At 43.6% G+C, this 25678-nt stretch overlaps 1 protein-coding gene and 1 long non-coding RNA gene across 3 annotated transcripts; both read left to right on the forward strand.

Annotated features, from left to right (window-relative positions):
* The first annotated feature begins 3132 nt into the window (after positions 1-3132).
* LOC130524754 (uncharacterized) lies at positions 3133-4088 on the forward strand. The gene is made up of 3 exons (XR_008950225.1): positions 3133-3280; positions 3356-3618; positions 3848-4088. It is a non-coding gene; the product is annotated as an uncharacterized LOC130524754 (long non-coding RNA).
* A 6829-nt stretch (positions 4089-10917) lies between these two features.
* si:ch73-267c23.10 (serine incorporator 1) lies at positions 10918-24869 on the forward strand. 2 transcript variants are annotated; one of them, XM_057031142.1, is made up of 10 exons: positions 10918-10999; positions 18071-18232; positions 18639-18832; positions 19164-19243; positions 19326-19463; positions 19550-19719; positions 19789-19879; positions 20084-20285; positions 21564-21791; positions 22712-24869. In XM_057031142.1, exons 2-10 carry the CDS (start codon positions 18104-18106, stop codon positions 22845-22847), a joined length of 1368 nt encoding a protein of 455 aa, XP_056887122.1. In that variant the 5' UTR covers positions 10918-10999; positions 18071-18103; the 3' UTR covers positions 22848-24869. The 2 variants fall into 2 exon arrangements, with proteins under 2 accessions (XP_056887122.1, XP_056887120.1); XM_057031140.1 differs by lacking the exon at positions 10918-10999 and adding an exon at positions 11077-11448.
* Positions 24870-25678: the final 809 nt, after the last annotated feature.

Genomic DNA, 25678 nt, shown 5'->3' on the forward strand with positions numbered 1-25678 from the left:
CTGCGGTCACATTATGACGTTTTTGACGTCTTCTCGTGGGGAAACCATCACTTTTGGTCAGGAACACGTTTTTATCAAAACAGAGGTGAATGACACATGATCATCTCAAAACTCATGCTGCGGTCACATTATGACGTTTTTGACGTTTGCTCGTTGAGGAAACATCACTTTTGGTCAGGAGACACGTTTTTATCAAAACAGAGGTGAATGCAACATGATCATCTCAAAACTCATGCTGCGGTCACATTATGACGTTTTTGACGTTTGCTCGTGGAGGAAACATCACTTTTGGTCAGGAGACACATTTATTTCAAAACAGAGGTGAATGACACATGATCATCTGAAAACTCATGCTGCGGTCACATTATGACGTTTTTGACGTCTTCTCGTGGGGAAACCATCACTTTTGGTCAGGAGACACGTTTTTATCAAAACAGAGGTGAATGACACATGATCATCTGAAAACTCATGCTGCGGTCACATTATGACGTTTTTGACGTCTTCTCGTGGGGAAACCATCACTTTTGGTCAGGAGACACGTTTTTATCAAAACAGAGGTGAATGCAACATGATCATCTCAAAACTCATGCTGCGGTCACATTATGACGTTTTTGACGTTTGCTCGTGGAGGAAACATCACTTTTGGTCAGGAGACACATTTATTTCAAAACAGAGGTGAATGACACATGATCATCTGAAAACTCATGCTGCGGTCACATTATGACGTTTTTGACGTTTGCTCGTGGAGGAAACATCACTTTTGGTCAGGAGACACATTTATTTCAAAACAGAGGTGAATGACACATGATCATCTCAAAACTCATGCTGCGGTCACATTATAACGTTTTTGACGTTTGCTCGTGGAGAAACATCACTTTTGGTCAGGAGACACATTTATTTCAAAACAGAGGTGAATGACACATGATCATCTGAAAACTCATGCTGCGGTCACATTATGACGTTTTTGACGTTTGCTCGTGGAGGAACATCACTTTTGGTCAGGAGACACATTTATTTCAAAACAGAGGTGAATGACACATGATCATCTGAAAACCCATGCTGCGGTCACATTATGACGTTTATGACGTCTTCTCGTGGGGAAACCATCACTTTTGGTCAGGAGACACGTTTTTATCAAAACAGAGGTGAATGCAACATGATCATCTCAAAACTCATGCTGCGGTCACATTATGACGTTTTTGACGTTTGCTCGTGGAGGAAACATCACTTTTGGTCAGGAGACACATTTATTTCAAAACAGAGGTGAATGACACATGATCATCTGAAAACTCATGCTGCAGTCACATTATGACGTTTTTGACGTTTGCTCGTGGAGGAAACATCACTTTTGGTCAGGAGACACATTTATTTCAAAACAGAGGTGAATGACACATGATCATCTGAAAACTCATGCTGCGGTCACATTATGACGTTTTTGACGTCTTCTCGTGGGGAAACCATCACTTTTGGTCAGGAGACACGTTTTTATCAAAACAGAGGTGAATGACACATGATCATCTCAAAACTCATGCTGCGGTCACATTATGACGTTTTTGACATTTGCTCGTGGAGGAAACATCACTTTTGGTCAGGAGACACATTTATTTCAAAACAGAGGTGAATGACACATGATCATCTGAAAACTCATGCTGCGGTCACATTATGACGTTTTTGACGTCTTCTCGTGGGGAAACCATCACTTTTGGTCAGGAGACACGTTTTTATCAAAACAGAGGTGAATGCAACATGATCATCTCAAAACTCATGCTGCGGTCACATTATGACGTTTTTGACGTTTGCTCGTGGAGGAAACATCACTTTTGGTCAGGAGACACATTTATTTCAAAACAGAGGTGAATGACACATGATCATCTGAAAACTCATGCTGCGGTCACATTATGACGTTTTTCACGTCTTCTCGTGGGGAAACCATCACTTTTGGTCAGGAGACACGTTTTTATCAAAACAGAGGTGAATGCAACATGATCATCTCAAAACTCATGCTGCGGTCACATTATGACGTTTTTGACGTTTGCTCGTGGAGGAAACATCACTTTTGGTCAGGAGACACATTTATTTCAAAACAGGTGAATGACACATGATCATCTGAAAACCCATGCTGCGGTCAAATTATGACGTTTTTGACGTCTTCTCGTGGGGAAACCATCACTTTTGGTCAGGAGACACGTTTTTATCAAAACAGAGGTGAATGCAACATGATCATCTCAAAACTCATGCTGCGGTCACATTATGACGTTTTTGACGTTTGCTCGTGGAGGAAACATCACTTTTGGTCAGGAGACACATTTATTTCAAAACAGAAGTGAATGACACATGATCATCTGAAAACTCATGCTGCGGTCACATTATGACGTTTTTGACGTCTTCTCGTGGGGAAACCATCACTTTTGGTCAGGAGACACGTTTTTATCAAAACAGAGGTGAATGCAACATGATCATCTCAAAACTCATGCTGCGGTCACATTATGACGTTTTTGACGTTTGCTCGTGGAGGAAACATCACTTTTGGTCAGGAGAAACATTTATTTCAAAACAGAGGTGAATGACACATGATCATCTGAAAACTCATGCTGCAGTCACATTATGACTTTTTTGACATTTGCTCGTGGAGAAAACATCACTTTTGGTCAGGACACACTGTTTTCTCAAAACAGAGGTGAATGCAACATGATCATCTGAAAACTCATGCTGCGGTCACATTATGACGTTTTTGACATTTGCTCGTGGAGAAAACATCACTTTTGGTCAGGAGACACATTTTTCTCAAAACAGAGGTGAATGCAACATGATCATCTGAAAACTCATGCTGCGGTCACATTATGACGTTTTTGACGTCTTCTCGTGGGGAAACCATCACTTTTGGTCAGGAGACACGTTTTTCTCACAAACAGAGGTGAATGCAACATGATCATCTGAAAACTAATCCTGCAATCACATTGAGACTTTTTTGACGTCTGTTACGCTGATGTGGCAGGGCGTGGCCTGCCCTCCGAACAGGTGCCATATGGAGGTAGTGCCTTAATTGGTGGGTGGGGAGAAAAGGTTTATATTAGGCACTGCCTCCAGCTGGCTTTAGTTGTTTTCCCCTTTCGACGGTACAGCGGGGTTGCGGCTTATCTGGGTGGTTCGACCAACAGAAACTGTTTCACAGAGCGAGCATGCTGTTTGGCAGCGCCAAGAAGGTTTGTGCGTCCTCCCGCCATCCTTCCGCCTAGAACGCTTTGCCGTAAGGGCATGCGCGCTAGTTTGCACTGGGCAGGTAAGGCGCAGCAATGTGCGTCACTGACTTCCCCCACTCAGTTGATAAATGTTAATGGGGCTGTTCTTGCTGCAGTTGGCGGCCGGCTGGCGTCAGTGGGTCGCGTTGCCCCAGCGGGAACTCCTCACTGAGTGGTGGCGCCACCAAACACAGTCGGCACGGACTACCTCGCTTACTGGACCCACTGCTGCTTTGGCTCGGTCCTTTGGTTCGGGATTCTCTCTCGTTCTCTCTCGCTCTCTCCCCTCGCTCCCCTTCGCTCGGAGAAACGGCGCTGAGACGTGGTGGTGCCGCCGAGGCGACCACGGAGCTTTTGCCTAAATTTTAGACTCTTAACAGTGTGTAAATTGTATCAATTTATATTTACTTTTTTTAGGTTTTGTTGCTTTTCGTTTCTTTGTTGACGTTGTGTTCTTTTAGACGACCTGGTCACCATTTATTTGCCTGTCTGTGTGAGGTGTGTGAGGTGTGTGAGGTGTATGTGTGTGTGTGTGTGTGTGTGTGTGTGTGCTCGTCGCATCTGATTGTTTATCATTGTAAATTTAATTGTTCCTTTTCTTTGGACAGGTGCTGCGGGCCACGGCGGGGACCCAACCCCTGGTGGAGGGCGTTTTCATCACCCCCCTCGTGTGTGGTTTTGCTTGCAGTAGCACGGGTGTTTTTAGTTTGTTTATCTCCCCTAATTGAGTTTTACCTGCCGGTGGGGCCCCAGCCCTGTCCACCCCTTTTGTTAATTTAACTTTTGTATAGCTGTGTCATTTTTTTGTTGAGTATTGGATTTAATAAAATTGTAGTGCATAACCCTCAATCCTGTCTCTGCCTCTGGAATAGAACCTTATCTGCGTGTGCCTGTTCTCCGGTTAATTCCTGGGGTGAAATTCCCCAGGTGGCGTTGTCGTCAACCGATACACCTCCCACCCCGCCACACATGGATGCGCTTTTTTTCCAAAACAGAAGTGATTGCAACATGATCATATGAAAACTAACGCTGCAATCACATTTAGACTTTTTTGACGTCTGTTCGTGGAGATAATGTCTATTTCGGTCAGGCTACACTTTTTTCTCATAACAAAAGTTACGCTAACATGATGTAATGAAAACTTATGCTGGAATCACATTTTGACTTTTTTACGTTTGCTCGTGGAGAAAACGTCACTTTGGGTCAGGATACACTTTTTTTCAAAACAGAAGTGATTGCAACATGATCATATGAAAAGTTTTGCTGCAATCACATTTTGACTTTATTGACGTTTGCTCGTGGAGAAAAGGTCACTTTGGGTCAGGATACACTTTTTTCTCAAAACAAAAGTGAATGCAACATGATATGTAAAAAAAAAAAATGCAATTACATTTAGACTTTTTTGACGTCTGTTTTGGACGTTTGTTCGTGGAGAAAACGTCACTTTGGGTCAGGATACACTTTTTTCTCAAAACAAACATAAATGCAACATGATCATATGTAAGATAATGCTGCAATCACATTTTGACTTTATTGACGTTTGCTCGTGGAGAAAACGTCACTTTGGGTCAGGATACTTTTATTTTCCCAAAACAAAGGTAAATGCAACATGATCGTCTGAAAACTAATGCTGCACTCACATTTAGTTTTTTTTTATGTCTGCTCGTGGAGATAACGTCACTTTGGGTAAAGATAAACATTTTTCCCAAAACAAAAGTGAAGACAACATGTTTATATGTAAAATATTGCTGCAATCACATTTTGACTTTTTTGAGATTTGCTCGTGGAGAAAACGATAGGGATAAGGATACCCTTTTACGGATACGCAGCATTCCCTCTGCGCCATAGCTTAAAGGCTGATGTAGCAACGCAAATGCCCAAAACCATAAATCGCAATCATAAATCCAAGCCCACGCCTCCCCTTGAAATGTCATCATCCAAATCCTAACCCAAGAGTCTAATAAAATTAAATGCTCTTAATATACTCTCGTATGATGTAATATCTTTAGCTACTCCTTTACAAAGTAATTTATTGAAAAAGAAAACGTTTTATGATGTGGCTGACAGGCCTGCATGGTTCCTGCTTATCCAGGCTTGGGCTTGAGCCTGGGACATCTCAGTGAAGGGCTCTTGACTTCAGCTCCAGAAACACTGCCATCCCTGAGGTCCTGTGCACTAGCACTGTCCACTAGGAGGCTGACGTGCGGTACTTTGAAAGCAGATTTAACATTAAGACTGAACATCAACATTAAGCCAGACGTCAAATGCAGTATAGTGGTTGGCAATGACATCAACCTATCAACCTACATCATCTATCAATCAACAAACACTCGAATTAGTGTAACAAATTTTTGATAAATTATTGCAGAAAAAATATAAAATACAATACAAACCCTCAGACCAGGGCTAGGCTCTTTTATTTGTTAACTAAGCTGCACAAGGAGCCAGCCAAGTGGAACAGGCTGCATCGCAACCCTCTGGGCCACCCAATTGTGAGTGACTTTTACAGTGAGACCACTGCACAGCTGAATACACTGATTATTTCCTTAATTTCTTCTTGATATTCCATCCATCCATCCATCCATCCATCCATCCACTACCGCTTATTGGTCGGGTCACGGGGGCAGCAGCCTAAGGAGAGAAGCCCAGACTTCCCTCTCCCCAGCTACCTCCTCCAGCTCATCCGGAGGGATCCCCAGGCGTTCCCAGGCCAGTCGAGAGACATAGTCTCTCCAACGTGTCCTGGGTCTCCCCGGGGGTCTCCTACCGGAGGGACATGCCTTGAACACCTCACCAGGGAGGCGTCCAGGGGGCATCCTGACTAGATGCCCAAGCCACCCCATCTGGCTCCTCTCAACGCGGAGAAGCAGCGGCTCTACTCTGAGCTCCTCCCGGATGGCAGAGCTTCTCACCCTATCTCTAAGGGAGAGCCCAGCCACCCTACGGAGGAAGCTCATTTCAGCCGCTTGTACCCGTGATCTTGTTCTTTCGGTCATTACCCAAAGCTCATGACCACAGGTGAGGGTAGGAACGAAGATCGACCGGTAAATCGAGAGCTTCGCCTTTCGGCTCAGCTCTCTCTTCACCACAACGGACCGGTGCAGAGTCCGCATTACTGCGGATGCCGCACCGATCCGCCTGTCGATCTCCCACTCCATTCTTCCCTCACTCGTGAACAAGACCCTGAGGTACTTAAACTCCTCCACTTGGGGCAGGAGCTCCTCCTTGACCCGGAGAAGGCACTCCACCTTTTTCCGGTTGAGAACCATGGCCTCGGATTTGGAGGTGCTGATTTTCATCCCAGCCGCTTCACATGCGGCGGCGAACCGATCCAGTGATAGTTGGAGGTCACGGGCTGATGACGCCAACAGGACCACATCATCTGCAAAAAGCAGAGACCCGATCCTGAGGTTACCAAACCGGATCCCCTCAACACCATGACTGCACCTAGAAATTCTGTCCATAAAAATTATGAACAGAATCGGTGACAAAGGGCAGCCCTGGCGGCGACCAACCCCCACCGGAAATGAGTTCGACTTACTGCCAGCAATTCGGACCAAACTCTGGCACCGTACAGGGAGCGGACGGCCCGTATCAGCGGGCCCGACACCCCATACTCTCGGAGGACCCCCCACAGGACCCCCCGAGGGACACGGTCGAATGCCTTCTCCAAGTCCACAAAACACATGTGGACTGGTTGGGCAAACTCCCATGCACCCTCGAAGACCCTGCTGAGGGTGTAGAGCTGGTCCACTGTTCCACGCCCAGGACGAAAACCACATTGCTCCTCCTGAATCCGAGGTTCGACTATCCGGCGGACCCTCCTCTCCAGTACCCCTGAATAGACCTTACCAGGGAGGCTGAGGAGTGTGATCCCCCTATAGTTGGAACACACCCTCCGGTCCCCCTTCTTAAAAAGAGGGACTACCACCCCGGTCTGCCAATCCAGCAGCACTGCCCCCGATGTCCACGCGATGTTGCAGAGTCGAGTCAACCACGACAGCCCTACAACATCCAGAGCCTTAAGGAACTCTGGGCGGATCTCATCCACCCCCGGGGCCTTGCCACCGAGGAGTTTTTTGACTACCTCGGCAACTTCAGCCCTGGAGATATGAGCCCTCCAGGTCCCCAGGCCCTACTTCCTCACTGGAAGGCGTGTTGGTGGGATTGAGGAGGTCCTCGAAGTATTCCTTCCACCTATCCACAACATCCCGAGTTGAGGTCAGCAGCACACCATCACCACTATACACAGTGTTGACAGTGCATTGCTTCCCCTTCCTCAGACGCCAGATGGTGGTCCAGAACCTTTTCGAGGCTGTCCGAAAGTCGTTCTCCATGGCCTCACCGAACTCTTCCCATGCCCGAGTCTTTGCCTCGGCAACCGCCGTAGCTGCACTCCGCTTGGCACGCCGGTACCTATCTGCTGCCTCAGGAGTCCCACAGGCCAGTAAGGCCCAATACGACTCCTTCTTCAGCTTGACGGCCGTCCGGCACTCAATGTCCCCCGCCTCCCCCGGGACATGGTCAAAGCTCTCCCGGAGGCGTGAGTTGAAGCTCCTTCTGACAGGGGACTCTGCCAGGCGTTCCCAGCAGACCCTCACAACACGTTTGGGCCTGCCAGGTCTGTCCGGCATCCTTCCCCACCATCGGAGCCAACTCACCACCAGGTGGTGATCAGTTGACAGCTCCGCCCCGCTCTTCACCCGAGTGTCCAGAACATGCGGCCGCAAATCCGATGACACAACCACAAAGTCGATCATCGATCTGCGGCCTAAGGCATCCTGGTGCCAAGTGCACATGTGGACGCCTTTATGTCTGAACAAGGTGTTCGTTATGGACAATCTGAGACGAGCACAGAAGTCCAATAACAAAACACCACTCAGGTTCAGATCAGGGGGGCCGTTCTTCCCAATCACACCTCTCCAGGTCACACTGTCATTGCCAACATGAGCATTGAAGTCACCCAGGAGGACGAGGGAGCCCCCAGAAGGAGCACTCTCCAGCACTCCCTCTAAGGACTCCAAAAAGGGTGGATACGCTGAACTGCTGTTTGGACCATAGGCACAAACAACAGTCAGGATCCGTCCCCCCACCCGAAGGCGAAGGGAGGCTACCCTCTCATCCACCGGGGGAAACTCCAATACACAGGCACTGAGATGGGGAGCAACCAGAATTGCCACCCCTGCTCGTCGCCTCTCACCATCGGCAACTCCAGAGTGGTAGAGAGTCCAACCCCTCTCAAGAAGACTGGTTCCAGAGCCCTTGCCGTGCATCGAGGTGAGGCCAACTATATCTAGTCGGAACTTCTCAACCTCGCGCACCAACTCAGGCTCCTTTCCCACCAGAGAGGTGACATTCCATGTCCCTAGAGCCAGTTTATGCAGCCGGGGATCAGACCGCCAAGGTCCCTGCCTCCGGCTGCTACCCTTGGCCCCTCCTGCAGGTGGTGAGCCCACGGGAAGGGGGTCCCATGTTGCCTCTTCGGGCTGTGCCCGGCCGGACTCCATGGACAGAGGTCCGGCCACCAGGCGCTCGCCAACGTGCCCCACCCCCAGGCCTGGCTCCAGGAGGGGGCCCCGGTGACCCGCATCCGGGCAAGGGAAACTTGGTACCAATGTTGTTATTCATCATCAGGAGGTCTGGGCTGCGCTTCGTCTGATCCCTCACCTAGGACCTGTTTGCCATGGGTGGCCCTACCAGGGGCATATAGCCCCAGACAACGGAGCTCCTGGGATCATTGGGACACGCAAACCCCTCCACCACAATAAGGTGGTAGCCCAGGGAGGGGCTTCTTGATATTGATGAAGCCAATCAGGTGGACAAAAATATTTTCTTCAAATATCTAGACAAGAGGAGGCCAGACAAGAAGCTTCTTCAATTTGTGGAAATTAATCTGAGGAATGATACTGAAATTGATACAAATTTTTTACCTACAAATGGATAAAGGAAGGGTTATGGGCAAAACATTTGCACCATCTTGTGCGATCATATTGATCACACAGTAGGTGACATCTGCCCTGGCCTCCTGCAGATGGAAACCTCTCTATTACTTTATTACTTTCAATGATATCTGAGGTGTATGACATCACACACGAGGATTTTGGACAGTTCCTTAATGTGCTCAATCAGCATAATCCCACCATCAAGCTGAAGTCTACTGCTTGCTCTACAGTGGTGGACTTCCTTCACCCAACCACCTTCAAATGGGACAGGTTTGATGCCAGTCAAAATCTAGACATTAAAGGGGTTTTGTTTTGTTTTGTTTTTTTAAAGAGACAGATTTTCCAAGAGAACACATTTTCAAGGGACTGCTGAAGCCACAATTATTCACAGGATTTGTTCTCACCACAAGGACTTCCATCAGAAGGACTTCCAGGCCATCAGGATGTTATTTTTTGGCTCTCTCCTCTAGAGGAGGAGTTTGATACAGAGAGTGAGGAGGGAGAGAAGCAGAGAAACTCCACAAGAAATAACATCATCACTGATCTACTCAGAGGAGAGGAATTTTCCAAAAATCTAAATCTGAAACCAAGTACTTTGATGCACCATCTCAATGTTTGACAGTTTTATTTTGAAATGCTACATCAGAATCTTCTGAAAATTATTGTGGGGCTTTCTGGGGTCACAACGAAAAGTGGAAACACTTGATATTTACTAAAATGTTTTTAAGTATTAATCCCAAATGTTGCCAAACTCAAATATTTAAATATTAAACTTAAATATTTACTGTTCCAATTATGAATAGATTCAGATGTGCTGAATTAAATATGTATATTTCCATATGCATAAGCGCTTCTTTCCATCAAGTGGACATCGCGTCCCTGCTAGCTTTACTGCTTCTGCTACTGCTTCTGCTACCGTTTCTGTTGGATGGCTTGTGGCAGTGGAGAACTGATTTAGCCGATACAAAAACAGGCTGATGCTGGGGTTCACACTGGACGCGGAACGAAACTCGCACTCGATCTGCAATTTCTCTTATTCACACCAGGCTCTTGTTCCTCCGCGCGGGAGGGCGTTACGTACGTCGTTCTAATTGGAACGTCACTTACCCGCGCGCGCTGTAGTTTTTTTGAGCGGTGCACATGTCTTGCAGCAGAGATATGCAAATGTTGATGACTCTTTATTCCCCTTTTATTCACGTTAATTTGTGACAGTTTTCGTGTTGTGTGTGTGGCGCGCGCCTAACGGGGCTCAGTATATCTCTTCTCTAAATCGACAACGCCACCCCAGGAATTCCACCTGGAGAATTATTATCAAGGCCGCACAAGTGTTTTCTAGTGAGAAGAGACTGGTCCAATGTGCAAAATTAATACTTTAATTTCCGGATATCCGCTAACAACAATTGCTAAAATACTCTCACACACCCATTCACACACACACTCAACGTGCAGATATTAAATTCATATTCAAGATACCCCACAGGGTAGGATCTGCACCAATTAGAGAATAACAGGAAACGTACACAATAGAACCCAAATAAACATACAAAAATAACCCACACAGCACACAAATAACACAATTATTCAAACCCGAATAAACATGCAAAGTAACCCACACAAACAAAGAACACACTTAATCAAACCCCAAATCACATGCAAAAATAACCCACACAAACAATGAACATCACAAATCAGCCCCAAATCCCTCCCCCCGCAACAAAACGTTAAACTAAATAAAGGCAATCCTAGTCCTCCTAGAGGTGTAGTTCACTCACACACTTGCACTTTAGATTGGACCCCACACGATGATACCTCTCAGAGGTATTGGATTATTATATATTATTTATCTATGCAATTTATCTTCGTTTCACAGTGCAGTGTCTCTATGTGCATGTGCGCGTGCGTGCGCACATAAAAACCGCGGTGTAGATTGCGGTGTAATATTTTGTAAATTGTTTTATTCTGAAACGTGCCCGGATTCTTTTGTTGTTTTCTTTGTTTGACTTACTCACAGTTTGACATGATCACTCGCGCACAAAATAGAACAGACGCCGAAACAATCGCTGCACGGCGCACGCCGATCCCAGCCATTCGTGGCGCGTCGCGTGTGGCGTGAACGAGGCGTGAGGAGAAGACAGTGAGAGACATGACAATTTTGAGGTGACACTCTGGGATTTACATGTGAATCGTGTGACCTGCAGTCACAGTGAGAACCAGGCCCACGGACGAATATGGGAGCTGTTTTCGGGGCTTTATCTTTTGCAAACTGGGTGAGTTCTCCACCTGGCTAGATAGACAGACGGACGGATGGATGATGCAGGGATGGTTAACACCATATGAACAGTTTTGTTAAATAATCTCTGGGATTATTACCCTGTTGTGTTGTTGACAGATTAGTCTTGATAGCAAATCAACATTCAAGACAATGACAAGAAATGACCTGCAGTTATAACCAACAAATATCCCAGTAATACATTGAATGCAAAGACTGTGAACAGTCGATTTGCAATGACAATTTTAATAAAGAAAAATTCTTATTGATTTTGTTGGGTGCTTTTTTTATCTGTCTTGTCTGAAATATGAGGTCAACATGATGGAATAAATGTTCGTCAGAGTGAATAACACATGTCAGCCTGATACGTGGTACAAGTGAAGCATTAGGTTGTGGAGGAAGGCTGACCTATTTTCAGGGTATTAACCTGGTTAGTATTGTTACCTGCTTTTCTACTCTGCTTAACTGTAGGATTGCAGACGGAACAGATGGGGAGTTAGGGCTACGGTGAGCCCTGACTGCGGGGACCAGAGAATGCTGTGGTGTCCGACATCATTTTTACATGTATAACTATACATGGACTCCATATTAATTTTGGTGACCTCTGACTAACAAAGCCAGGTGTCGTTTGCTTTTCACTAGCAGCTTCAAATTAGTTTCTGTGTCACCCGCTCTGGCTCCTGGAATGCACCTAAATATGGTTGGTGGTTTTGGCTTCACATAGCACAAAACAGAGAGACTTACCAGAGGGGATTTTCTCAGCTGAGTGGAATAAAAATGGTTAGCTGGAGAAAGCGGTTGGTGCACCATGGGCCTTTGGTTTGGTCTATGCTTCCTGCGAAGTGTCACCCAGCCACCCTGCCTAGCCGGCTGGTGTCGGGACGGCTAGCTGTAGCTACACTGGGCAGCTGTGTCTCAAACTCACAAATTCTCATCTCCAGAGCCATAAATAAGCTATGCTATTACTAATGTTCTGTAAAATACCGATCAATCGGTGGATCAAAATTTCCTAATGCGAGTCATATTTTTGTGTAATTTGAATTTTAGTCAACAAGTCAAATCAAATCAATCTTTATTTATGTAGCGTCTGTTACAATCAAGACTGGTTCTAGGCACTTTACAGAATCCCAGGGCCTGACCCCCAACAAGCAACAGTGGCAAGGAAAAACTCCCCTTTAACAGGAAGAAACCTTGAGCAGGACCAGGCTCATGTAGGGGGACCCTCCTGCTTATGGCCGGCTGGGTAGAGAGGAGGGAGAAGGGAGAGGACAGGTAGAGGAGAGCATAGACATAGATCATGGAAATACCTTAATTATAACAAAGTGCTGGTGTAGAAGTTAAGTGGGACAGTGGGGTCGGATGTCAGCAGGTCAGTATACAGCTATAAAGGCGGCGATACGTGTAGATGGATACAGAGTAACTAAACTTGCCTGGGAATTTAACTTTGAGTGAACGCAACACACACACATGCACCAAAGCTCTCCAGAGTTAAACAGGACATGATGGGCTTTATGGATTTTGGACTGAATAAACTCACTATGATTTTGTCAAATCCTGACCCTGTGCATCTGTGTCCAAGCCTTTGAGTATTGAGCCTGATACAATATCGCAACAAGGTTAGCACTCTGCTTTTGTGTTATATTCATGAATGGCCATCCATTCTAATTCTGGTAAACCTGTTTACAATGCAGTGTTGAACCTGGGGATGTTCAACACTGCATATAGAAGAGGCCATTCCCACATGACTACTAATGAACCCCATTGCGTCGGGGGTGGGGGTGGGGAGACCCACATAATGAAGGATGGAGCCACCAACAACCACCGAAGCTTCAAATGCGTTAATAGCTCCTGATTATGATCTGGAACTCCCAAACAGTGAGTTTGAACTGATAAAACCTCTTGGATGAGAGGTAAAACATCTTCAGGAAACTCAAACAGTCAAATTGCTACAATTCCACTACTACAATTACCACGACCTGAATACTGAGAACATTCACAGGCAATGGCCATTATAAAAATCTAATCATTATATTTAACTACATGACAGTGGGATCACATTTTGTCTACAAAGTATCTCCATTAACCATATTCTTAATTCTAATTTGACGAGTTTCTCAAGTATGAGTTTCCCTGTTGAGATCTTCAAAATTTACTGAAATTAATAAATTGATTGAACAACTCCATGCAAGTTAAAAAACAATCCTATTTAGCCTACTCAACAAAAAGAAAAAAGGCTTTTTGTTTGACATGTTGACATGTTTGTGTGACATGTTACATAACCCCTTAACATAAAGTGAAACAGAACATAAAGTTAACAAAATAAACAGAAAGATAACCATAAAGGTTATAGCTTATGTAAACTGTGGTGTGAGCTGAACTATAACATCATCACAGACTTACCTTAAAAAAGGCATATTTTAATAATTGTTTTTGTACAAAAATGAAGTTGTTTGCAATATTTTTCATACAACTTAGCTTATACTGTCAAAAATTGAGATTAAACATATTTTTTCCTAATATGTTTTTCTCCATCAAAAGTATTAATATTGTCAGGAATCAAACCACAGCAACTGAACATTAATAGGAAAAGAGAAAAATGTCAGTCTGTATCTTCAGACCTTGGCTCTGAAGATGGAAATCCCGGCTTGAATTCAACCTTCGAGGAATGGATTTGACCTCCTCTGATGGGTCCAATCCACGAAGGCTGGAATCCAGCCAGATTTTGCATCCTACCAGGGAGAAACTGCTTTCACCAAGGTAAATGGAAATCCAGGTGAAAGTATTTACCTGAAGGACAGAAAGTCTGGCTTGGATACGGTCCTTGAGGACTGGATTTGCCCACCCCTGATCTAGAGTGATCATTTTATCTAATCTATCCCTGAGAGGTTCAGGACCAAACACCATGACCTCAATTTTTCCTGAGTTTAGGAGGAGGAAATTTGAAGACATCCAAGGCTTTATGTCTTTAAGACAGGTCTGGAGCTTTGCTAACTGCTCTGTCTCCTCTGGTTTCATGGATAGATATAGCTGAGTGTCATCTGCATAACAATGAAAATGTATCCCATGCTGCCGAATAATGTTTCCTAAGGGAATCATGTACAAGGTGACAAGGATTGCTCCAAGCATGGAACCTTGTGGTACTCCATGGCTAACCCTACTGTATGAGGAGGGAACGCCCTGGACATGAGCAAACTGGTATCTATCAGATAAATATGATCTAAACCAGTCTAGTGCTGTCCCTTTAATTCCAATCACATGTTCCAGTCTCTGTAACAGGTTTCTGTGTTCCACTGTATCAAAAGCAGCACTGAGGTCCAGCAGAACCAGCATAGAAACCAGTCCATGATCTGAAGCTATAAGAAGATCATTAGTAACTTTAAGAAGTGCTGTTTCTGTGTTGTGATGAGTTCTAAAGCCTGACTGAAACATCTCAAACAGGCTGTTTCTCTGCAGGTGCTCCAGTAACTGAGTCATCACAACCTTCTCTAGAATTTTAGAGATAAAAGGAAGGTTGGATATCGGCCTATAGTTTGCTAAGACATCAGGATCCAGTGATGGTTTTTTAAGCTTGATCACTGCCACCTTGTAGGACCGGGGTACATAACCTGTCACTAAAGAACCATTGATCTGGATAGATCTGCCTATCAATGGTAAAATATCCTTCAACAGGTGTGTTGGGATGGGATCTAAAAGACACGTGGTGGTCTTGGATATCTGAATTAGCAATGAGCCTCAGAAAAATATATAGGACTGAAGGAGTTTAAGGGCTCGTTGGAGACCCTGTATGTTCCCACAGTCAGCACATCTGGTGGTGGTCCAGTTGTTGGCCTGGCCTGACTAGCTTTTTCTCTGATCATTATCTGAAAGACATCTGCTATAGTAAGACTGTGTTCTAAGCATAGAAGAATCCTTAATTATAAATGTAAAAGTGATCTTGTGGTCTTGTTATGGTCTTGTTACGAGTGGTTGTATCAGGACCCGAAAGCAGGCAGGACACAGTGGCGTATCGTTTTCCGAGAAGCTTTATTTAAGTTTATAGAAAGTTGTGCAACTCAAAAGGTGTGGAGACCACGACTCAGTTCTTAATCAAAACAGGAAATGAAAACTTACGAAAAAAAATCCCGAGTGGGGTCAAAAGCAGACCACGAAGGAAAAAGACAAACGATAATCCGATAAATGGGTTCAAAAGTTATCCACGAAGGAAAAAGTCTCACGATAGTCCAGGAGGGTATAGCCGGGGTATTCCAAAACAGACAAAACATGCCAACGCTGGCCAACCGTGAGAACAGTCCATAAATAGGTGGCTTGATTACCAAGTGTCTGCAGGTGCACCAGTCCCCGGCACCACCTGCGGCTGAGGCATGGCTCCACCACGCCCCCGGCAGGAGAAACCCTGCAAAAAAGTTCCCAGAAACTGGGAACCTGACAGGTCTGACAGGAGTGGGTTCTGAGGGAACACTGACAAATGTTCTACCTCAACACCATAAGTCAGAACTAGATCCAAGGTGTGGTTGAAGTTATGAGTTGGTTGGTTTATCTGTTGGAGGAAACCAACTGATTCAAGTAATGAAATGAAGCCATTTCTAAAGCTGTCATTTATAACGTCTATATGTATATTAAAGTCTCCAATAATAATGACTTTGCCCGTTCTAAGAACCAAGTCAGATAAGAAATCAGAGAACTCAGACAGGAACTCTAAATGTGGCCCAGCAGGGGGCCGATATACAACTACAAACAAAAGTGGCTTTTCTGCCTTCCAGTTCAGATGTGTGATGCCAAGAGTCAGGCTTTCAAATGAACTGGAACTATGTTTTGGTCTAGGATTAATTAATAACTTGGAGTGATAGATTGCTGCCACTCCCCCTCCTCGACCAATAGCACGAGAAATATGATAATTAAGATGGGTAGGAGGACTAGATTCGTTAAGCTAACATACTCCTCCTCCTGAAGCCAGGTCTCAGTTAGACAAAATAAATCAATGTGATGATCCACTATCAGGTCGTGCACTAACAGGGATTTACACAAAAGAGATTTAATATTTAATAATAGTCCACATTTAATTATGATGTTAGTTTCTCCAATTTGTGCTTTGGTATTAATTTTAAATCAGTGAACTTTTAATCGTGGAACAAAGACTACCTCTATAGCATTAAATATATTTTTGTTGGTGGATGAGGGTTCTATGGAAGTTACTAGAAATGAGAGAGGCACCATCCCGTGTGGGATGGAGACCGTCTCTCCTAATCAGACCAGGTTTTCCCCAAAAACTGCTCCAATTGTCTACAAAGGACACCTGGTTTTTGGGGCACCACCGTAGGGGATGGGACCAGAGAATGCTATGGAGTCTGATATTGTTTTAGCATAGTTGCACACCGACTCTATGTTAATTTTGGTGACCTCCGACTGATGAAGCCAGGTGTCATTTTCTCCGACGTGTATAATAACTTTACCAAATTTACGTTTACTTCTCGCCAGGAGCTTTAGATTGGCTTCTATGTTGCCCGCTCTTGCCCCCGGAATGCAATTAACTATCGTCACTGGAGTCAGCTTCACATAGTGCAAAACAGAGTCACCAATTACCAGAGTCGGTTTCTCAGCGGGTGTGACGCCGAGTGGGGAAAAACAATTAGTCATGGGAAGTGGTTGGTGGTGCACCGTGGGCCTTTGGTTTGGGCTACGCTTCCTGCGAACTGTCACCCAGCCGCCCTGGCTACCCGGCTGCTCGGCTGCTGCCGGGGGACCGCTAGCTGTAGCTACGCTAGGCGGCTCCACAGCAGCTACCTTCTCCTGGCTACCTGACGCAACTCTAGACAACTCCAATCTGCAGAACCCCGTCTCAAGCTCACTAACTCTCGCCTCCAGAGCCATTACTAAACTACACTTTCTGCACCTGTTCCCTTCACTAAAGGAGGCAGAGGAGTAACTAAACATTTCACACATTGAACAGACACAGACACCAGGTGAAACAGACGGCAAGGCCATGCCAGTGCTAATAATAGAGGGAGTCCTGTATTTGTTAATACGGATTATTTCTCTCTGTTGTTATCGAGTGACTAGAATTTCAATTTTAAATAAATTTAAATAAAGTGAAACCAACACACACATTGTGGTGGAATTAACTTTGTTCTTCCCTTGCATGTTGCAAACCCATCCACTACCACAGTTGTGCTCACCAGCAGAGATGTTAGCATAGCTTTTTCCCCATGGGGAATGCAGGACCTTTTCTAAACAGATTTACCAGGCATTATGTGAGTTTTGAGATGTATGAAACATACTGTCTGACATCCTGTCCTTTATGGCCATCGTGCTCTTGCTCTTCTTCTACGCCAAGCCTAATGGTTGCCTCATGAACAAAGTCTTCATTAGTGTCAACATGAGTTTGTGCGTGGCTGCTTCAATTATCTCAGTGTTGCAGAAGGTTCAGTTAAAGTTCAGTTTTAGTAACAAGGGTTTCATTGTACGCAATGTGTTTTGACACAATGTGTTTTTGTAGGAGTGTCAGCCAAATTTTGATTCTAATTTGAGTTTAGTGTTGAGAGCTCAGGAACCTCCCACCTGCTTCTCTACCATCTTGCCCAAACCCCAGTTGCAGTCTTTCTTAAATTAAGTATTTGTTTCAGGTTCCATGTTTATGCAGGACCACAGCATGTTTGATGTGCAGTTGCTGTCTCTGCATCAGGAACTCCACAGTGACCAGAATAATCTACTCTGTCATCCTTCTGCTGGGGACTGTCGTGGCCTGCATCATGCTGTCGCCCGGTATTGATCATCAGCTGAAACGTGTATGACCGACAAATGCATCCATACATGCACACTCACTCGTTTTGATCACTTTTAACCCATGGACAGATTACCTTTGGAATCTTACAGAATCTGAGGTGGACGTGTGGACATAAGGCCAGTGAACCTTCTGGCCAAAAGTACTCGCATACATTCAGTCATATTGGCATATCCGTTCAAAACAGTCTAAGGCCATTATAAATTGCATGGCTTGCAGTGTCTCAAAGGTAGAGCAGAATTTTCTCAAAGTTTTTATGTGATACATTTCTACCTCTATTACCAATATTTATGTTGAACTGTGAGACCGAAGAATTCCATTGCTGATGATTGCTGTCATCATGATGCACATGACAATAACAGCTTGAATATTGAATCTTAATTATTAAACCTGGACTCTGTGTGCTCAAGATTCCAGGATTTTGTCAAGACGGTGCTGGCTCGTCTATTCTGGGTTTGCAGGTGGACCTCAACTGTGAGATGTTTACGGGTTACAAGGCTGTGTACCGTGTTTGTTTTGCCATGAGCATGTGGTTCCTGACTTTCTCCATTCTCATGATCAATGTCAAAAACAACCGAGAACCTCGTGCTGCCGTCCACAATGGGTAAGTAGTTTTCTTGTGGTTGTGTTGTACACTTTAGACATGTGGATATATGAGGTAAGTCCCTCAATATTTGGATAATTCCTCCTTTTTGCATTTTAACTTCATTTATTGATATGTTGCAAATTTCATCCTTACCATTTTTTACTGATTATTATTGTAGTTGAAAATTTAGTTACAGTGAAAAGAAACTTCATTTATAATCAGTACATTAATTTTTCTTACATTTGAAGCAGCACTATAGTTTTTATTACTGCAGTAAAATATATATTTTGTTTCAGTCCATCTGTGGTTCAGAATGCTTTATGTTCCTCTCATGTTTGTCTTTGTGCAGATGTTGGCTCTTCAAGTTTGCTGCTTTAGTAGGTTTGAGTGTGGCAGCATTTTATATTCCAGACCAACCTTTTACCTACTGTAAGGCCAAATCTTGCTGACAGTTCCTGCTTAGGAAGATGACAGTATAGCAACAAATTCTGTGTCTATTTATTCGTTACAGTGTGGTTCATTGTGGGCTCGGCTGGAGCTTTCTTTTTTGTTTTAATCCAGCTGGTACTTCTAGTTGATTTTGCTCACTCCTTGAATGAATCCTGGGTTGAGAAAATGGAGACAGGAAATGCAAGCATCTGGTATATAGGTGAGCAGCTCAACCTTAGAAAGTTGAAAGATGTGTTAGTGTTGACACTGATAAATGCTGCCTTTTCTTCAAACTTGTGTTGTTAGCGCTGCTCAGTACCACAGTCTTTAATTACATCCTGTCCTTTATGGCCATCGTGCTCTTGCTCTTCTTCTACGCCAAGCCTGATGGTTGCCTCATGAACAAAGTCTTCATTAGTGTCAACATGAGTTTGTGCGTGGCTGCTTCAATTATCTCAGTGTTGCAGAAGGTTCAGGTAAAGTTCAGTTTTAGTAACAAGGATTTAATTGTACGCAATGTGTTTTGACACGATGTGTTTTTGTAGGAGTGTCAGCCACGTTCAGGCCTGCTACAGTCCTCCATCATCACTCTCTACACCATGTTCCTTACCTGGTCTGCCATGAGCAACGAGCCAGGTTAGTTGTTCTTCACTGGGTGTGACCGAGCAGCTGCTATGAGTGGTTCTTCTGATTAATGACAATCAGAGCTGCTGTGGAGCTGCTGTGGTTGCTTGGTTCTTCTTTGTAGAATGTATAAATTGATACAGTTAAGATAATATTAGGATAGAAGGTAATGTTGACTGAAAATTGTGAGCTGCTTTGGTTCCTCTCCTTTGTCAGACCGAGTCTGTAATCCGAGCCTCCTCAGTATCTACCAGCAGATAGCTGGCCCCACACTGCACCCCCTGCAGGTAGAGAATCAAACCACAGTGGAGATCATTGACATGGAGGAACCAGTCCTCACCTCACCATACCTACAGTGGTGGGATGCAGAGACCATTGTGGGTCTTGCTATATTTTTGGTGTGCATTCTGTATTCCAGGTGAGTCTTAACTCCAAAGGGTGTGTCCTCATAGGACTCACACACAGCTAAATCTCGAGTAGCTAGGTTGGTGATAATGAGTTTTCATGTCTGACTTTTGTTATGTGATGAAACAAGCTGAAACAAAATCATAAACACAATCAATTTTTAAAAAAATAAAATAAAATAATTTGCAACATATCAAAGATTTTTCATTTTCTTGACTGCTTTATCCCTTCCGGAGTCATGGGGAGGGTGCACATATGGGCAAAGGGAGGGTCCACCCCTGGATGAGTTGACAGTTCATTGCATGGCCATATGTAAGCATTTGTGGGTTCGCAGCCTTGCTCACAGGTACCTCGGCAGTGCTCTGAAGGTTTTCTGGCAGCTTCCCCCACTACCAGAACATCTTCCATGTGTTTTCTGCATTGGGGCTCAAACCAGAAACCCCTCTGCTTTTCAGCTCCATTCCCAACAGACTGAGCAACTACTGCCCTAAATCAAGGATAATTACAATCAGCAGCTGGTGTGGGAGAGGTTAATAGAAACAAGAAAAACAAAATAAAATACCTTGTTAAAACAACAGGAATTAAAATGAATGTGTTTCTGTATGTGTAAAATGTTTCTGTGTGAATGAGGATAGAGATTGACCATTGGTATGATCCAATGAATAATGAAGTAAAGGCAACATTGTGAGTCCCTATAGATCCTGGTCCCTGTTTCATCCACACATTTAATAATTCCAAATAATCTGGCAAACAAAAACCAAGTCAATGTTTCTTTTTTCTGTTTTTCTGATAGGCAGTGACAGTGTGCTCTTTAAACGTCATGTCATTTTGGGGCCAGGAGGAATTTCTTAGCCATTCCTTCAGCGTCATCCCAAGTTTCAATTCTATCATCCCTGATACCATCCATGAGGATATGAATCCTTCTTATTGGATGTTCAATGTAATATAATAATTTTAGAGATGAAAGCTTTGAATGTTTATTAAAGCTCATCAAAATTGACATTGATTGAGTGATGTGAAGATGTTTCAGTTTGTCTTCTCACATTGGTAGCTTCGCTAATCTGTATCTGTATGTAATCTGTCATTCAACAATAGACATGTGATAACATTTTATTTATTATGATAATAATTTTGATTAAACATGTTATTTATTTGAGCTCCTCCAGGTTTACCATGCCCCTAGCCATCTATCCCACCCTGTTCGCCCTGTGGTAGATGAGGGGTTAAGTTATACATAAAACTGTAATAATATTTTCAGATATTTATCACATAAACACTTGTTTCTCTCCAGCATTCGTACCTCCAGCACAAGCCAGGTCAAAAAGCTGACCATGGCTTCCAAAGATGCAGTTATCCTGCCTGAAGGGGGTAGGAGCACTGACCTGTCAGTAGAGTCCAGTGGTCCACAGGAGGCGGAAGACAAGGAGCGGGACTTGGTCCAGTACAGCTACTCCTTCTTCCACCTGATGTTCTTCCTGGCTTCACTATATATCATGTTGACACTCACCAACTGGTATAGGTCTGTCTACACTCCCCCATTAATGACACTATCCATGTTGGGGTTTTTTTTTTTATTGAAAATGGCACAAATACTTGTGTTGGTGAAGTTTTTTTTTAAATAGTTACCCAGTTACACACACAGTTTAATACAGCTTTGCTCAAAATTCAATTTTTCTGTCTCATCGGAATTCCTTCCTTTGTACGTCCCAGTTTACGTGCAATGGAGAAAATCAAATAACTGACAGCAAGATTGACAAGAGGTGGTAATATACATATACATATTTTTTTCAGCGAGTCAATATTGTGTGATTTAGGTTATCACATAATAAACAACTGGAGTCAGGCAGCAGACCAGCAATTCTAACAACAGAAAGACGGAGAATCTTACAAATTTGTTCATCTCGTAGATAATGTACAAACTACTTATTGTGCAGAGAAAAAGCACACTCTCCCTCCTGGTGATGGCTGATCTTCTTGAAGGTTTTGGTCCCAGCTCATCCAGCAGTGTGGAGGTTGTGGAGCAGAAGCACATGCGTTGTCTAGTTGAACTCCAGTTAGGGCGCAAACATGCTGGAAAAAACTTGTCCAACTAATATTGGAGTTCTTATCTGACTAAAAGACCCAGATAATGCTGCTGGAGATCAAAGATATGCACTTTTGTTGTCCAATTATAATTGGATTAAGACAAATCTCTCTTTTCAAGTGTTACGTAAACATACTAGTGTTAATTTCTTCATGAAAACATTCTAATTTACATATGCACATAAATGTTGACCCCTGGTGGTGTGAAGACACAACATTTTTCAAGATAACGAGTTCAGAATATCAATATCATGTACAAAATCAAGCACAGGCCTGGATTCTGTGACATGATTGACAACTATTCATATGCAAGTATCCTGTTGATGAATCTTGCTGTTTGTGTCATGTTTCTCACAGTCCTGATGGAGATTACACCATAACTAGCAAGTGGCCAGCAGTTTGGGTAAAGATCAGCTCCAGCTGGGTTTGTTTATTGCTCTACATGTGGACCCTGATGGCCCCCATGATCCTCACCAATCGAGATTTCAGCTGAATCCTATCTTCGTCTGAAAGTTGGACTCACACTTTCAACATCAGAAGAAAGTGTGTTTCAGACATGCCAACAGCACCACGTTTTTATATCTTAAATAGACCATTTAGATCCTTTTTTAGAAATTACAGCGACATGAAGGAAAGGGTTTCTTCTATTGCCTTTAATAAAATTGCTGTTGTTTTCATTTATAGGGATTGAACAATTGTTAGGTATTTACATCTAATAAAAAAACACATTTTCATATGAATAAAGGAACATAGTGTGTTACTTTTACATTGCAAAACTCAAACCTGTAGGTGGCTTGACAGCTGAAGTATTCACTTCAGTTTTTCTTCAATCACTGGATTGAATCCAGAAAAGCTGGCAATTAATGTCAATCAATCAATCTTTATTTATATAGCATCTTTTACAATCAATATTGTTTCTAGGGGCTTTACAGAATCCCAGGGCCTGACCCCAAACAAGCAACAGTGGCAAACACCATAAACCTCAGTTTTTCCTGAGTTAAGGAGGAGGGAATTTAAAGACATCCAAGACTTTATGTCTTTAAGACAGGTCTGGAGCTTTGTAAACTGCTCTGTCTCCTCTGGTTTCATGGATAGATATAGCTGAATGTCATCAGCATAACAATGAAAATTTATCCCATGCTGCCGAATAATATTTCCTAAGGGAAGCATGTACAAGGTAAAAAGGAGTGGTCCAAGTACAGAACATTGAGGAACTCCATGGCTAACCCTACTGTATGAGGAGGGAACGCCGTGGACATGAGCAAACTGGTATCTATCAGATAAATATGATCTAAACCAGTCTAGTGCTGTCCCTTTAATTCCAATCACATGTTCCAGTCTCTGTAACAGGTTTCTGTGATCAACTGTATCAAAAGCAGCACTGAGGTCCAGCAGAACCAGCATAGAAACCAGTCCATGATCTGAAGCTATAATATCATTAGTAACTTTAAGAAGTGCTGTTTCTGTACTGTGATGAGCTCTAAAGCCTGACTGAAACATCTCAAACAGCCTGTTTCTCTGCAGGTGCTCCAGTAACTGAGTCACTACAACCTTCTCTAGAATTTTAGAGATAAATGGAAGGTTCGATATCGGCCTATAGTTTGCTAAGACATCAGGATCCAGTGATGTTTTTTTAAGAAACGGCTTAATCACTGCCACCTTGTAGGACCGGGGTCCATAACCTGTCACTAAAGAACCATTGATGTGGTCCAGGATAGATCTGCCTATCAATGGTAAAACATCCTTCAACAGGTGTGTTGGGATGGGATCTAAAAAACACGTGGTGGTCTTGGATTTCTGAATTAGCAATGAGCCTCAGAAAAATATATAGGACTGAAGGAGTTTAAGGGCTCGTTGGAGACCCTGTATGTTAAAGTCTCTACCGTTGATCCAGAATGCAGCTACTCGGGTGCTGACTAGAACCAGGAAAAGAGACATTCATCCAGTGTTGGCTTCTCTATGTTGGCTCCCTGTTAGATTTATATGTATATGAATGCACATATCACTGCCGTAGTGCGTCTTGTTTTTCTTTTTGTAGTTTTGCCGATCCTTGATAAGGTCCATCAAAAAGGCGAAGGAGGGGTGGGCCAGATCTCCATATGAAAACATCTGTAGACGCACCTTGGTCCCTGGACTTATTTCTATACAATGCATATATTACTGATGACCCTGCTGGTGGAAGACATGTATGGAAGACAGTGCCGCACAGTGGGATTTCACGTGGTTGAATTACTCCCATTAAATTAGACTTAAGACGACCCCAGTACAAGTGCTTGTGTGGTTTTGAATCTCTTTCCCACCCAACAATCTTCATGACCCAGAACTGTATTTATAGTTTTTTCTTCACTTTGTTTTATTTTTTTTTCCTCATAAGGGTGAGCACTAATATATTTTCCTTTTTATTACATTTTTCTCTAATGTTTGTGTTGCTTGCTTATAGTTTTGGTATACATATGTATAGGAGATATCCCAAAAAAACAAATAAAAATTAGCAGTTAAGTCCCTATTATGGCAACACTTTGTCTTCTTGACTGCTTTATCTCTTCTGGGGTCATGACGAGGGTACACATATGGGCAAAGGCAGGATCTGCCCCTAGATGAATTGCTAGTTCATTGTAGGTTTGGTACCTTGCTCAAGGGTACCTCAGCAGTCCTCTGAAGGTGTTCTGGCACCTACCCCTATTACTAGAACACCTTCCATGTTTTGTCTGCACTGGGGCTTGAACTAAGAACTCTCCGCTTCTCAGCCCAGTTCCCAAGATGGAGTTGCCACCGCTCTCATTTTCTGTTCCGAGATATAAAAAAATAATTCTAATAAATCATCATTATGGATACCAACACACTGGGAACATTATTGCAGAATCATGTACAAATCAAGAAGTAGAAATATCTGATAATTGGTTATCCAGGTAATGACCGTTAATCATTAATCCATCGACTAACTTGTCATTCAACTTGAGTACTTGTCTAGATTGTAATAGAACACTTATTACATTTTTGAGGTATCGTGAGAGGAATAAGATGCTCCTTAAACCCCTCTCTCCCAGTGAAATGCCATTATAACCATTCCAATGACCCTGCTGGTGTAAACACCTTTGTCTCATGTCACTCACTTTCTCTTGTCTTACACATCGACATGTGCAGAGCAGATGCTTTATGAAAATTATAGCCAAAATTAAATACTATTGAAACAGGAAACAGAAGCACATTTTTAACAGATTTGTTCTGATCACACCAGTGAACTCAGAAACACAGCTGTGGCACCACCTGCACATACTGTATGCAAATTAAAAAAACTAAACTCCATCTTCTGCCACCTGACCT

The sequence above is a fragment of the Takifugu flavidus genome, chromosome 4, assembly GCF_003711565.1.
Source record: "Takifugu flavidus isolate HTHZ2018 chromosome 4, ASM371156v2, whole genome shotgun sequence".
NCBI lineage: Eukaryota > Metazoa > Chordata > Actinopteri > Tetraodontiformes > Tetraodontidae > Takifugu > Takifugu flavidus.